Here is a 16,685-nt window from a genome sequence, read left to right as displayed (position 1 = left end):
ATAATCATTTTTGTGGTTTAATCCCATTTTTATCAAAACCTAGGTTTTCCAATAATCTCCTAAAATTTTCACAATTTCTATGTTAAAATCTACCCATAATGCGTGATTTAAACTCGTATTGTATAGAAATTACTTACCTCAAAGTGCTAGGTGAAAACCCCTCTTCAAAGAGCTCTAAATTCGACCAACAAGTGAGAGAAATGAAGAAAATGAGCCTAAGTCCCGATTTTTAAAACACACTGCCCAGGCATTTCTTCTTCGCGATCGCAGAAAATCCATCGCGATCGTGAAGGCAAGCTGCCCAGGCCCAGGAAAAAGGTCACCACGAATGCGAGGACCCACATGCGAACATGAAGGCTGACAAGCCTGAGTTTCATGAACGCGGGGTCCAGCTCGCGAACACGAAGAGGAACTAGCTCACATCCCCCAGGCCTTTCTCCCTACGCGTACGCGTGCCCTCTTACGCGTACGCGAAGTCCACAGGTCCCACACCTTCGCGGATGTGGGAAAAGGGTCGCAAACATGTAGAGAAAATCTCATTCCCTCGCATTTTCTTCTCCGCGAACACGACACAGCCCTCGCGATCGCGAAGAAGGAAACCAGAACCAGCATACCAGATTTTTGGGACTTAGCTCCGGGCGGTCCGAAATTCACCTGAGCCACCCAGACCCAGTCTAAATGCACTAAAAAGTACATAACCATAATATGGACCTGATCAAACTCTTTAAACATGTAAAACAACATCAAAACAAAGAATCTCACCCCAAAACAAAATTGAATCAAATTATGAACTTCAAGTTTTCAACTTGCTCCGAACGTGCCGAATCATACTTAGACTACTCGGAATGACACCAAATTTTGTGTGCAAGTCTTAAATCATCATACGGAACTATTCCCAGGCCTGGAATCCCAAACGGACCTCGATAACACCAAAACCTACTCCAAACCAAACTTAAAGAACTTGAAAACCTTCAATGCGCCAAATTTCAATATTAAGCGCCGAACCCGATCCGAACATACGCCAAAGTCCAAAATTATCATACAAACCTATTGGGACTATCATATCCCGGTTTCGAGGTCGTTTACTCAAAACGTTGACTCAAGTCAAACTTAACCATTTTAAGCCACTATTAAGGAACTAGGTGTTCCGATTTCAACCCGAACCCTTCCAAACCCGAACTAACCATCTCCGCAAGTCATAAAATAGTAAAAGCACATACGAGGAGTCTTAATTAGGGGAACGGAGATCTAGAAAGCAAAATGAACAGTCGAGTCATTACATTCTCCACCTCTTAAATAAATGTTCATCCTCGAACGGGTCTAGAATCACACCTGAATTTCTGAATAGGTGTAGATATCTGCTCCGCATGTTCCCCTCGGTCTCCCAAGTCACCTCCTTGACTGGTTGACCCCTCCACCGAACCTTTACCACAGAAATCTTCTTGGACCTCAACTGGCCAACCTGCTTGTCAACAATGGCAACTGGCTCCTCCTCATAACCAAGGCTCTCATCTAGCTGAACCGTAATATAGTCTAACATATGCGACCTGTCGGCATGATACTTCTGGAGCATAGACACGTGGAAAACTGCATGAACTCCCGATAGACTGGGAGGCAAAGCAAGCTCATAAGAAACTTCCCCAACTTGCCTCAACACCTCAAATGGACCTATAAACCTTGGACTCAACTTGCCCTTCTTCCTGAACCTCATGATTCCCTTCATCGACGAGACTTTCAAGAGAACTTTCTCGCCCACCATAAATGATAAATCGCGCGCCTTCTGATCCGCATAACTCTTCTGTCTTGACTGTGCTGTGTGAAGTCACTCCTTAATCAACTTCACTTTCTCCAAGGTATCCTTCACTAAATCAGTACCATATATCCTAGCCTCGCCGGGCTCAAACCATCCGATGGGCGAACGACATCGCCGACTATACAAATCCTCAAATGGAGCCATCTCAAAATTAGACTGATAACTGTTGTTATAAGCAAACTCGGCCAAAGGCACAAATCAATCCCATTGCCCTCCGAAGTCAATCACACATGCTTTGAGCATATCCTCCAAGATATTAACCGTTTGCTCCGACTGCCCGTCGGTCTGCGGATGAAAGGTTGTGCTGAGCTCTACTCGGGTACCCAACTCGCTCTTGACTGCTCTACAGAAGTGCGAAGTAAACTGGGGGCCTCTATCTGAAATGATGGAAACAGGCACACCATACAACCGAACAATCTCCTGAATGTAAATCTGGCCCAACCTCTCTAAAGAATACATAGTCACAACTGGAATAGAGTGTGCCGACTTGATCAACCTATAGACAATGACCCAAACTGCATCAAACTTCCTCAAGGTCCGCGAAAACCCAACTACGAAGTCCATAGTGATGCGCTGCCATTTCCACTCAACTATAACCATCTACTGGAGTAGGCCAACTGGCCTCTGGTGCTCATACTTAACCTGCTGGCAATTTAGGCACCTCGCTACATACTCAACTATGTCCTTCTTCATCCGTCGCCACCAATAATTCTGCCTCAGGTCGCGATACATCTTCGTAGCACCTAGATAAATAGAATACCAAGAACTAGGTGCCTCCTCTAGAATCTTCTCCCTCAATCCATCAACATTAAGAACACATAGACGACCCTGGAGTCGTTGAACACCATCCTCATCGATAGTAACCTCCTTGGAACCACCCTGTAGTACCGTCTCCCTAAGAACCATTAAGTGCGGATCGTCAAACTAACGAGCCTTGATCTGCTCGAATAATGAAGATTGAGTGACGATGCATACAAGAACTCGGTTGGGCTCTGAAAATCTAAATAGTTGTGGAAGGGGTGGAAGATACTTTATTATATACGAGGAGCTCACGAAAATCTGTGAGTGCTCAAGGACTGAATGTCCAAAGCCAATGGCCTCTCCTCCGCTGAAATGAATGCCAAACTATCCATACTCTCAGCCTTTCGGCTCAAGGCATCCACAACCACATTCGCCTTGCTCGGATGATAAAAGACGATAATATCATAGTCCTTTAGTAACTCGAGCCACCTGCACTGCCTCAATTTGAGATCCCTCTGCTTGAACAAATGCTGCAACCTGCGATGATCTGTGTAAACCTTACAGGACACCCCATAAAGATAATGCCTCCAGATCTTGAGAGCATGAACTATCGCGACCAACTCCAAATCATGTACGGGGTAATTCTTCTCATGGGGCTTCAGTTGACGTGAAGCATATGCAATAACTCGCCCCTCCTGCATCAATACACAACCCAGGCCAATGCGTGAAGTGTCGCAATACACATTATACATCCCTGAACCGGAAGGCAACACTAACACCAGTGTTGTAGTCAATACGGTCTTGAGCTTCTGAAAGCTCGCATCGCAATCATCGGGCCATCGGAATGGAGCACCCTTCTGGGTCAATCTAGTCAAAGGTGCTGCAATAGATGAGAAGCCCTCCACAAACCGGCGATAATAACCTGCTAACCCCGAAAAGCTCCTGATCTCGATCGCTGTGGTAGGACGAGGTCAACTCCGAACTGCCTCGATCTTCCTGGGATCTACCTTAATACCCTCGCCTGATACAACTTGCCCCAAGAATGCCACAGAATCTAACCAAAACTCGCACTTAGAGAACTTAGCATATAACTTCTATTCTTACAAGGTCTGAAGCACCACGCTCAAATGTTGCTCGTGCTCCTCCATGCTACGTGAGTAGATCAATATGTCATCAATGAAGACGATGACAAATGAGTCAATATATGGCCTGAACACCCGGTTCATCAAATCCATAAACGCCGTTGGGGCATTGGTCAAGCTGAAGGAGATCACTAGAAACTCATAGTGGCCATATCTAGTCCGGAAAGCCGTCTTTGGAACATCTGAATCACGAATCTTCAACTGATGATACCCCGATCTCAAGTCGATCTTAGAGAACACCCTCGCACCCAGCAAGTGGTCAAACAAATCATCAATACGCGGCAACGAGTACTTGTTCTAAATGGTAACTTTGTTCAACTAGCGGCAATCAATGCACATCTGCATATTCCCATCCTTCTTCTTCACGAACAACACTGGTGCACCCCAAGGTGACACCCTCGGTCTGACAAACCCCTTTGCTAGTAACTCCTCAAGCTGGTCTTTCAACTCCTTCAACTCTTTCGGAGCCATGCGGTACGGTGGAGTAGAGATAGGCCGGGTACCTGGAGCCAAATCAATACAGAAATTGATATCACGATCTGGTGGCATGCCTGGTAGATCAGAAGAAAACACATCTAAGAACTCCTGGACCACGGGCACTGAATCAATCATCGGAGTCTCTATAGCAGTATCCCAAATATAAGCAAGATAAGCCTAACAACCCTTCTCGACCATGTGTCGAGCCTTCAAGAAAGAGATAACCCGACTAGATGCACTCACAGATAACCCCTTCCATTCCAATTTAGGCAACTCTGGTATTGCCAAGGTAACAGTCTTGGCATGGCAATCAAGGATGACATGGTACGGAGACAACCAATCCATGCCCAGGATGACCTCAAAGTCAGTCATATCGAGCAACAGAAGATCCGCTCTAGTCTCAAAACCACAGAAAGTCATGATATAGGACCGGTAAATTAAATCCACAACAACAGAATCGTCCACTAGCATGGACATATATACAGGAGTACCCAAGGACTCGCGAGGAACACCCAGAAAATGAGCAAACAGAGATGAAACATATGAATACGTAGACCCTAGATCAAATAGTACTGAAGCATCCCTACCGCAGATAGGAATAATACTTGTGATCATGGCATCTAAGGATGCTGCATCTAGACTGGCTGGAAAGGCATAAAACCTAGCTGGAGCGCCACCTAACTGGCCTTCACCTCTAGGTTAGGCCCTACCCACCTGCCCTCCGCCTCTGGGTGGCCGCACAGCTGGTGCGGCAGCTGATGCGGTAAATATAGGCTGATGACCCTGATGTACTGTCTTGCCCCGAAGCTTGGGGCAAAATCTCCTCACATGACCAAGATCCCCGCACTCGAAACAACCTCTGGGTGCGGAAGATGATTGACCCTGAGTCTGCCTCCGGGGACCTGAACTCCCACTAGAGGAACTTTGAATAGCCGGTGGACGGTAGGAGCTCTCTAGAATGGCACTTAAATAGGGCCTCATTGGAGCACCTCGAGAAGGCAGCATCACTGGATATGTGGGCCTACTTGACTGACCCCTCACAAACTGACGTCTGCCCCCCAGACGGAGCATCACTGAACCCTCTAGAATATTAAAACTCTTTGTCCCTCGGCATCTACTCTAGGCCCTACTGACGAATACCCTCGTTCCTCCGAGATATCTCCACAACCTGCTCGTAAGGAGTCCCCACCTCAACCTCTCGGGCTATAGTGACCTGGATACCATAGTGCAAACCTGCAATAAACCTTCGCACTCTCTCTGCATCAGTGGGGAGTATCATAAGTGCATGGCGAGACAACTCAGAGAATCTCGCCTCATAGTCGGTCACAGACATCTAACCCTGCTGGAGCCACTCGAACCGACCCCGTAACTCTTCCCTCTGAGAGAGAGGGATATATGTCACGACCCTAATTTCTCTCTATAGGATGTCGTGACGGCACATAGTCTCTAAGACTAAGTAAGCCTAACACTTACTAAAAACTTTAACCAACAATTATGAATTTCGATATGGAAATTTTCATGCAAGCCAACAACCCCAAAATCGGTAGTATAAGTCATAAGCTCTACTGAGTTTACTAGAAAATTCCCTAAATACAACTGTTTCGGAATAGAAATAAACGGTACAAGTACAATATCAGAAGGTGACTCCGAGGCCTGCGAATGCGATGACCTTGTGTCTCCACAACAAAACCTGAATAGCTGGCTATTGATCAACCAACTCCGAAATACTTGGATCTGCACAAAAATGTGTAGAAAGTGTAGCATGAGTACACCACAGCGGTACCCAGTAAGTATCAAGACTAACCTCGGTGGAGTAGTGACGAGGGACAGTCAAGACACCTACTGGACTAAACAATCTGAACAAGTATGAAGGTGAACTAATGGGGAACCAATGTTAATATAAAGCTAAGCATGGTAAGGAAGACAAAACAGTACTCGCAATGAAACACTAGAAACAACAATTAGCAACAAGAAGCAAACCGATAGTAATGTTGTAGAGTAAGTTGGACACAGTCTAAGTCCAATGAAACCAACTAAAGGAAAACAAGTAACAACTCAACAAGAACAACCGCTTTTACACCAGATCTATTTAGGAATTTCCACGAGATACCAAACCTTAAAATCACAATTCACGGGTCCCAATTCTTGAACCCTAATAACTTGGCCTCTTGTGCCCACATTACAAATTCATAACTGCACGAACGACCACGTGCCAAGAGAGTGACAATATTTAATATCAGCATGGACCACTCATGCGCCAACAATAATAATGACTCATGACTGCACGAACAACTCACGTGCCAACGGGGTAACTCTCACATAGAAGGCAAGTACACGGGAGTACATGTAAATGGTCAATAACATTAGGATTCATCTTCTCAACCTATATGGGTGATTTATTTACGTGTATACTTGTGTAATTGTTCTACCACAATTCAAGTCAACAAGTAAGAGCAGAGACAATGAATGGCACATAAGAAACGATCACCACAAAATGTACATGGCATGACTCACACAGGGTAGGCACACCACTACACAAATAATAACAATAACAAAGCCCCCAGGACATCACAAGTCATCACAAATCATTCCCTGACATAGCCCACCTTGTCTTTCCACGTGCGCAATAATAAAGTAAATGCCTGCATTGTCTCGCCGCACGCGCATAATAATATTCTCACCTTGTCTCGCCACATGCGCAAACCCACATATATAGACCGCCTTGTCACGCCGCATATGCAAATATCAATAGTACGGACAACTTATGTGCGAACACCCCGACAATCCTCTCAACAATACCGCGTGTGCCAAAACATAACAACACAATAAAATGACTTTCACAACATGTGCCCATATACCACAACATTTCCTCAAAACAGTTTCAATACCACAACCACGCATAGCCCTCAACTCAACAATACTGGGTACAATGACGAGCTCGGAACACACATTTAAATTATGCTCACTAGTCAAAGATAGTATAGTATAATATCTTATCCACAGGGATTGGAGTTAAATAGTATTTTCGTACTTTCTAGCTTGATTGCTATCTAGGAGAATCAACAATTGAGATTTATATGATGAATAACTAAAATTAACTAAGAATCTAAAGATATGGACAAATGACTATCAGAACAAGGAATAAGCAAAGAAAGTTATCAATGGAAGAATATAGGGCTTTGATAGGATAGGTGCAAGATAATTGTTTGGGATCTAACTCTAGATAATTCACTTCTAATGTTCAAGTGAGTCTCTTGAATTCACTCAATTATTAGTTCAAACATTCAGCAAAAACTCCTCTCTCGATTTAGTTTTAACCTCACAAGATGAACCAATTTAAGCACGTGAAGATATGCAAGAATGCGTAGTGGATTGGTATTTAGGAGAACCTCTCTCGATTATCTTCCTAACTAGGTTTAACCAATGATTCAACTAGCCTCTTTCGATTATTAAGAAGAAATAATGAACTCAACCAACAATATAATGCAAGGATATCACAAGTTATGCCTCTCTCGATTACAAGAACAAGTGAATATAGATGCAACAGTTAAATCATCCAAAAATGCTTCAATACATACAACTAGAGTTATAATCCACAAAAAATCATCAATACACCAAATCCAAATCCATCAAACCCTAAAGAGAACTACTCAATAGATATGGAGCAATGCATCACAAATAAAATTAAAGTATAGGAAAACATAAATTCAATCCAAACTCGGGTCTTGAGTGAGGAAGGAATGATGAAATCCTTGTGCTTTTGCTCCTCCAACTCCTCCTTATCTTCCTTAGGTCTAAAATATGTCAAAAGTCCATAAAATAATATTTTTCCATGTATTTATACCAAGTAGGGTCGGGCCAAGATGAAATCACCTTCTCCTAGCTGAAATAGGAAAATTACTCTGTAAAAATGCATAGGCACGCCGCATGGTGGGACGCACCATGCGGGGCATTAGTGGGGAAATCCAAAGAGTTGGTTCTGATAGGTAGCAGAGAAATGCACAAGCGTAGTGCCCCACGCGCCGCGGCAGTGGGGATTTCTCAGAGTACGAATTTGTCTTGCGTTTTGACGTCCAGACTTGGTCCTCGACCCCCGAACATGATCCCGGCTTAATCCCTTGGGATTTTACTCAGACTTCAAAGCTCCAAATCACTCGAATTCATTCCATAATATCTACATAGCTCAGAATCACTCCTACAAGGCATAAAACACACTATAAGTACAAAACACTATCAATTAAAGCTCAAAACGAATAAAGTGTCGTAAATTGCAGTGCAATAAGTGACTAAAATACGAGATTATAGCCTACCATCAACACCCCACACTTAAACCATTGCTCATCCTCAAGAAATCAAACTACATTTCATATAAACACGACCTCTTTCAACAACTCTCCTAACTCATCACACCGGGAATATTTAAAACAGATTATGTACAATACCCTAACATCCTTGCCTCAAGATTTGACTTACTAGAACCACGTGTTATTTATAACCCGCTCACTTACTCTAACATAGAGGTCAACGATATTACCTTTCCTTCGTGAATCAAGTGCCCTCAAACAACAATAGAGAGTAGTTCCACACACAATAGACATTAAGAATAATTAGGACTTCAAGATAGAAAGAATTCGTTCACTAAAAGAAACAACATTCATATGCCACAAAATACGTACTATACGCTTGTCCGTAGTGTACTACTCTACTAATTGAGCTCATTCAGTCAAGGATCAAGTAGGACTTTAATTGGTTGTAATATAGGCTGTGGGATGGTAGGATACATTGAGATATAAGAGTGACTACACCTCCCTAATCACTTTTAATACATATAATTAACAATTCAAAACCCCACACGTATGTCAAACCATAACTCCACCTTCACATAAATATACGTCAACTCCCAACTTCTTTAAGCACAAATACATCAAGAGTTACCACTATCAAGGAATATTGTTTCACAACAATACAACTATGTTTCTTTTTCTTTTCTTATTCAATTCAAGTTGTTGTTACTTTTTTTAAAACAATGCACCTTTCTCTTTATTTCAATAATTCTACTCAAAAGCCAAATTAACCACCCCACACTTTAACTTTTATAAAGTTCATAACAATTTCAAGTGCTCACGAAAGCTAAAAGATTCAAATAGATGGTCAATTCAAACAATTGGTTAAGGCTTGTAATGTGGTTACCAAAGAAACAAGATTACGGGCTCAAAGGGTTTAACTAAGATACATAACAATTAGGTGGGTACTAGCTTATAACTGGCACAACAAAGAAATGCCTAAATCACTTCCAAGACTGAACAAAACTACTATTTCGCTTTGCAAACACACAGGGCAAGTTATAGACATCAAATCCAATGCACCGAATAACACAAAACCTCATACACATATGGAATATAACTCACTCAAGATTGGATTATCATGACACTCTAGTCAAAGCAGTTAAGCAAAGTTAAGATCAAACAATTTAAGGTACTTAAACAAGAGTCAAAAGCTAAGCCTAAGCGTCACAACTAAAGCACTCACAATTCTAAAGGTATAATAAAGCTAGGAGATATTGCCTTCAATTCAAATCATAGCACAAGGTTTCCTACTACTAACAAAAATAGAAACTAACTACACTCAGTTCAAACAAAATCCTTGGAAAAGAACCGCGTCACAAAGAAAAAGCAAGGGGGAATTAATACACTACCTAACAAAAGAAAATCTTTTTGTATTTTTCTTTCGACTTTAATCCCTCAAGAAACTCGTCGAATGATATCCAATGTCGGAAAAAATCGAAATTGTTTCAAATTTTTATGATTTTTTCAATTTTCCAACTACTACAACTAACAAAACTAACACATATACATACAACAAAAAATTATCCCCCACCCCACACTTTAAGTTGTGGCATGTCCCCATGACACACAATTAAAAAGCATAAGGTAAAGAAAACTTCCCTGAAAATCTAGTCTGGGTTTGAGTCGAAGTCGGGATCCATTCCTCGCCTTCGGACTAATGCGCACATCCATGCCGACAGCTTCTTTTCAGCCTTTTTGGGGTATACCCCACACTTATCTTTCTCACTCAATGCAGGCTTCTCTTTTGAGCCCTTCTCTTTCCATTCAACACTTGCAACTAGTTTTTCCTTTTGTGCCCCCTTTTCTACATTCATATCAAAAGTCACCGTCTTCTCGACCACTCTAAGAATGAGTTTCCTCTCTTGTATATCTAGTATAGCTCTACCCATCGCTAAGAATGGTCTTCCTAGGATGAGAGGAACCTCCTTGCTTTCCTCCATATTCACCACTATAAAGTCCACAGTAAACACAAACTTATCCACCCGAACTAACACATCTTTCACTATCCCCTCGGGTATTAAAGTCGTTTGGTCTGCCAGCTGCAAAGATATTGGCACCGAATCTCTCCAATCTCCTTTAAATAGACAGAGGTATTAAATTAATTGAGGCCCCAGAGTCACATAATGATTTATCAAAATTTTTAGTTCTTAATGAGAAAGGTATAGTAAAACTCCCTGGATCTCCACACTTTTGTGGGAGTTTGCAATATAGCACTGCAATGCTCTGTAAGCTTGACCACTGAGGTCTTCTCTATTTTCCTCTTCTTTGTAAGGATCTATTTCAAGTATTTGGCATAATAAGGCATTTGTGAGAGAAATTTTGTAAATGGTAAATTTACATGAACCTGTTTTAGCACATCCATAAATATCCCAAACTTCTTGTCCAGCTTTTCTCTGTATAGCTTTTGGGGGAAAGGTAGCACTGGCATATGCTTGCACTTTTTATCAACATCATTTTTCAGCTGCTTCCCACTTTCTTTTCAAGTATCACATCATCTTGGATCGGGTGGGATCTTTCAACACTTGCCCACTTCTCAAGGTCACAGCATTCAACGTTTCATTGGGATTCATTTCTGTATCTGCGGGGAGAGTACCTGGAATCCTCTCAAACAATAGAGTGGCTAGCTGCCCAACCTGTCTTTCTAAGTTTCGAAAACCAGTACCTATTTCCTTGATAGTTGCTCCATGTTCCCATATAGCTGCGCTATGAGTTTCAAGCCTCTACCGAATGGGCTGTTGAAGCTGAAATTGGTGCCTCTACCGACTTTGGAATGCTGGAGCTCCTTGTCCCTGGTGTCTAGAGTTATTTTGTTGTCATGCATTTGCAGTACCCCCAAGTGAACTCCATGAAAAACCAGGGTGCCTCTGACCCATTGCATTAAAATTGTAGTTTCCCACAGCATTTACTTCCTTAGTTGAGACTTGACACTCATAAGTAGGATGTCCTCTTGCACATATATCACATGCTGCATGAGGCTCACTCTATATCAACGCTAAGGTCAGCTTCCTTATCTCTTTGGCCATAGCATCAAGTTGTACCTGCACAGATGTGTTAGCATCAACCTGGTGAACACCCGTTGATCTTCTTCTTTCAGCACTCTCAGAGGGCTACTGATTTGCATCTTCAGATAACTCATCAAGAATTGTGACTATCTCCTCTGGAGTCTTCTTCATCAATGGACCTTCCACTGCATTGCTCAATGTTCTACTTGAGGCCGGTTTCAATCCATCCCAAAAGTCATAGAGTTGCATCCAGAGTTCAATTCCGCTATGTTGACACTTTCTAACAATCTGCTTAAACCTCTCCCATGCTTCAAAAATAGTTTCATTCTCTTTCTGGTAGAAGTTATGTATTTCTCTTCTAAACTTGCCCGTTTTAGCTGAGGAGAAATATTTATCAAGAAGTTTTCTGGTCATCTCCTCCCAAGTTCTAATTGATCTCGTGGGCAAGCTCCGAAGCCATTGCTTTGCATATTCTTTAAGAGAAAAGGGGAATGCCATTAGATACAATGCATCTTATGATACACCATTGTATTGAAAGGTGTTCATAATTTCCTCAAAGTCCATTAGATGTGTATTTGGATCTTCGTTTGGCTTCCCTCTGAGGACACAGCAATTCTGAAGGGTTTGAAGCAACCCTTGCTTTAACTCGAAATTGTTTACTGCAATTGGAGGTGGTCTAACACTTGATAATCCTTGATTGTAGACCGGTCTAGAATAATCGCCAAGTGGTCTCCCAGGTATGGGAGCTATATTTCCGAACTTGTCTGCACCCAAAGGTTGATTTTGAGCAATTCTAGAACCCCTCTCTTCTTCGTAGATAATCTGTGCATCTTTAATAGCTGCTTCTTCTGCATCTCGTGCAGCTTGTTCTCATTGTTGGGCTGCTTCTCTTGCAGCCAAATCCACATTATCTTCACTGTTTCCAGTCATAACTATGATTGAGGATTGCCCAACCTTTTCTGATGTCTTGGTGAGACTTATTTCCTTCCTTAGCTGTCGTAGATATTTTTCAATTTCTGACTCGTATGGTAGCACTTTCTCCACAGAAGTTCGAGTCATGCACCAACCTAACTTGTATCCTGCACACAATCAAAGAACACTAAACGTAAAAAGGAAAAACAAAAAATAAAAAGAAAAATTCCTAAATTAGTACTACAAACTATTTCAAACACTATTGATTGCCAATCCCCGACAATGGCGCCAAAATTTGACGAGCTCGGAACACACACTTAAATTATGCTCGCTAGTCAAAGATAGTCTAGTATAATTTCATATACACGGGGATTGGAGTTAAACAATATTTTCGTAGTTTCTAGCTTGATTGCTATCCAGGAGAATCAACAATTGAGATTTATATGATGAATAACTAAAATTAACTAAGAATCTAAAGGTATTGACTAATGACTATCACAACAAGGAATAAGCAAAGATAGTTATCAGTGGAAGAATATAGAGTTTTGATAGGATAAGTGCAAGATAATTGTTCGGGATCTAACTCTAGATAATTCACTTCTAATATTCAAGTGAGTCTCTTGAATTCACTCAATTATTAGTTCAAACATTCAGCAAAAACTCCTCTCTCGATTTAGTTTTAACCTCACAAGATGAACCAATTTAAGTACGTGAAGATATGCAAGAATGCGTAGTGGATTGGTATTTAGGAGAACCTCTCTCGATTATCTTCCTAACTAGATTTAATCAATGATTCAACTAGCCTCTTTCGATTACTAAGAAGAAATAATGAACTCAACCAACAATATAATGCAAGGATCTCACAAATTATTCCTCTCTCGATTATATGAACAAGTGAATATAGATGCAACAGTTAAATCATCCAAAAATGCTTCAATACATAAAACTAGAGTTATAATTCACAAACAATCATTAATACACCAAATCCAAATCCATCAAACCCTATAGGGGACTACTGCATAGATATGGAGCAATTCATCACAAATAAAATTAAAGTATAGGGAAACATAAATTCAAATCAAAATCGGGTCTTGAGTGAGGAAAGAATGATGAAATCCTTGTGCTTTTGCTCCTCCAACTCCTCCTTAACTTCCTTAGGTCTAAAGTATGTCAAAAGTACAAAAAATAAAATTTTTCCATGTATTTATACCAAGTAGGGTTGGGCCAAGATGAAATCACCTTCTCCTAGCCGAAATAGGAAAATTACTCTGTAAATATTGCACAGGCACGCCACATGAGGCGACGCGCCATGCAGGGCATTAGTGGGGTAATCCAGAGAGTTGGTTCTGACAGGCAGTAGAAAAATGCACAAGTGCGGCGCCCCACACGCCGCGGCAGTGGGGATTTCTCAGAGTATGGATTTTTCTTGTATTTTGACGTCCAGACTTGATCCTCGACCCCCGAACACGATTTCGGCTTAATATCTTAGGCTTTTACTTAGACTTCAAAGCTCCAAATCACTCGAATTCATTCCATAACATCTATATAGCTCGGAATCTCACTCCTAAAACGCATAAACACACAATAAGTGCAAAACACTATTAATTAAAACTCAAAATGAATAAAGTGCAGTAAATTGGAGTGCAATAAGCGACTAAAATACGAGATTATAGCCTACCATCATACAACAGCAATGACAACAATAACACGAGAATACGACAAGTAAACCAACTCAAGAACTTCAGAATACAAAGAAACGGATGAACGAGCTCACATTGAAAGAGACAACAGAGAATAATGGTTTTAACAAGAATAGCTCAACAAGGGGAGAGATAGCGTGCAACAATGATTTCCACATAAGTTCAACTCAACGGTAAAAGAGATAGCATGAATCAATGATTCTAAATAAGGATAAGTCAACAATGAAAGGGATAACAAAACTTCAATAAAGGTTGAGCAATTACTGAAAATATACTAATAAATTCAATTAAGGATAAGCAATTACGGAAAAGATAATAATGACTTCCATTAAGGATAAGCAACTACGGAAAGAATAATAATAACTTCAATTAAGGATAAGCAATTACGGAAATAATAATAATAACTTCAATTAAGGATAAGCAATTACGAAAAAGATAGCATGGCAATAAAAGAGGCAGCATCTTCAATTAAGGCACATAAGCGTTTAATTGGCAACAAGGGTAAAACATGAATCAATTAATTTCAAATAAGATATGTAAGGGTAAAATTAGTAAATGGGGGATTTAATATGCCAAAACAACTTCACATATAATGAACATAAGAACCTGAGAGACCTAAGCGATCAAATTTTCACAAATAAGCCCTAGTACGTACTCGTCACCTCGCGTACACGGCCTTCGCATGACACAGTTAGCACAAATGACTCAAATCCTAAGGGGTAGTTTCCCCCACAGAAAGTTAGGAAAGATACTTACCTCAAAGAAGCTGGACCGTTACTCTAAAATGACCTTCTCGAGTGAAACAACCTCTGAACGTCTCAAATCTAGCCAAAATAACTTCAAATCATAAATAAAACTCATAGTAAATGATTCCGGATAATAAAGTTTCAATCTTTAACAAAAACTAAAAAGTCAACCCAAAAGTTAGCCCCGGGCCCGCACCTCAGAACCCGAAAAATTTTATAAAATCCGAAAACTCATTCAATTACGAGTCCAACCATACTCATTTCATCCAATTACGACTCGAAATCGATGTTCAAAACCCAATTATTCTCTATAGAAAAGTTTTGATAAAAACCCCCAATTCTCTAATCAAAACATGGATTAATTCAAAAATGAAATTCTATAATCATATTAAAATATAATAACTATAGTTAGATACTGACCCCCATGAAAATACGAGAAAAAGACGCAAAAATCACCTCAATCGGAGCTCTAGAACTCAAGATATACTCAAAATACTAAATAAACGCAATATGATTTCTTTATTACACAGGGAATTTTGCTTCTGCGCCCAAAACTCCGCATCTGCGGTCTGCCATCTGTAATTTCCGCATTTACGGACCATTTTTCTCATCTAAGGGGTCGCATATGCGGACCCAACTTCGCATCTGCGAAGCACCAGCACCAGCTCTCTTCTCCGACACTAAAATGAGCATAATTCCCTCATACGATGTCCAAATTCGACGATTCTTTTTGCTATGGATCCGTAATTATGATACGGATCTAATGCTTTAAGTAAAACAGAAATTGAAGCTCATTTGCTTAATGTGGTACCATTTATGCTTAAAGAAACGACGTCGAAACATCAAAGACGAGTGCAACACAACCCAAACCTATCTGAAACTCGCCCGAGCCCCTCAGGACCCCGTCCGAACATACCAATAAGTCCCAAAACATAACACGGACCTGCTCGAGGACTCAAATCACATCAAACAACATCAAAACTACAAATCGCACCTCAAATCAAACTTAATGAACTTATGAACTTTCAACTTCTACAACTCGCGCCGAAACATATCAAATCAACCCGGAATGACGTCACATTTTGCATGAAAGTCTCAAATGAAATAACAGAGCTAATTCAATTCTTGGAATCACAATCCGAGCCCCATATCAATAAAGTCAACTCCCGATCAAACCTTTTAACTTTCCAAAACTTCAACATTCCAATTTTCGCAAAAATGCTTCAAATTATCCTACGGCCCTCCAAATCCAAATCTGGACAAATGCCTAAGTACAAAATCACCATACAAAATAATTGGAATCATAAAAATGCCATTTTGGAGTCGTCTATACAAAAGTCAAACTTTGGCCAACTCCTACCGTTTAAGCTTCTAAAATAAGAATCCTTCTTCCAAATTGATCCTGAATCATTTGAAATCCGAACTCGACCACACACGCTAGTCATAATACATAATACGAAATTGCTCGAGACCTTAAGCCACTGAACGGGACACTAATTCTCAAAATGACCGATTAGGTTGTTACAATATATCTCTCCAGAAAGAGACGTGTGAACTGGTCCCTAGTCAAGGGAGGAGAACCTGCTCGTCTACTGAGAAGATACGACTGGCACCATCTATGGGCCCTGCCCTCCAACTGAAAGGTGGTAAATTCTACCCCATTGGACTCCAATATTCTCATATTGTGTAGTTTGTCCCTGCAATGATCAGTAAAGTCCTGGGGATCCTTATGTCGCTCACCGCTAATGGCAGGAGGATGTAGAATGGTCCATCTATCCAATAGCTTCTGCGGCTCACCGACCGCGG

At 41.0% G+C, this 16,685-nt stretch overlaps 2 protein-coding genes and 1 non-coding gene across 3 annotated transcripts; 1 reads left to right on the top strand and 2 right to left on the bottom strand.

The window, feature by feature from the left end:
* Positions 1-1,276: 1,276 nt before the first annotated feature.
* On the bottom strand, positions 1,277-1,711 carry LOC138894676 (uncharacterized). The gene has a single exon (XM_070179394.1). It carries the CDS (start codon positions 1,709-1,711, stop codon positions 1,277-1,279), a length of 435 nt encoding a protein of 144 aa, XP_070035495.1.
* Positions 1,712-10,126: 8,415 nt separating this feature from the next.
* Positions 10,127-11,392, bottom strand: LOC138894675 (uncharacterized). Its single transcript, XM_070179393.1, has 2 exons — positions 11,350-11,392; positions 10,127-10,593 (listed from the first exon to the last, which is right to left on the bottom strand). The coding sequence occupies exons 1-2, from the start codon at positions 11,390-11,392 to the stop codon at positions 10,127-10,129; spliced, it is 510 nt and encodes a 169-aa protein (XP_070035494.1).
* A 388-nt stretch (positions 11,393-11,780) lies between these two features.
* Positions 11,781-11,887, top strand: LOC117279405 (small nucleolar RNA R71). The gene has a single exon (XR_004509829.1). It is a non-coding gene; the product is annotated as a small nucleolar RNA R71 (small nucleolar RNA).
* Positions 11,888-16,685: the final 4,798 nt, after the last annotated feature.

Source organism: Nicotiana tomentosiformis, chromosome 6 (genome assembly GCF_000390325.3).
Source record: "Nicotiana tomentosiformis chromosome 6, ASM39032v3, whole genome shotgun sequence".
NCBI lineage: Eukaryota > Viridiplantae > Streptophyta > Magnoliopsida > Solanales > Solanaceae > Nicotiana > Nicotiana tomentosiformis.
Note: the sequence above shows the minus strand (reverse complement) of the source record. Positions and strands in the feature narration are given on the sequence as shown.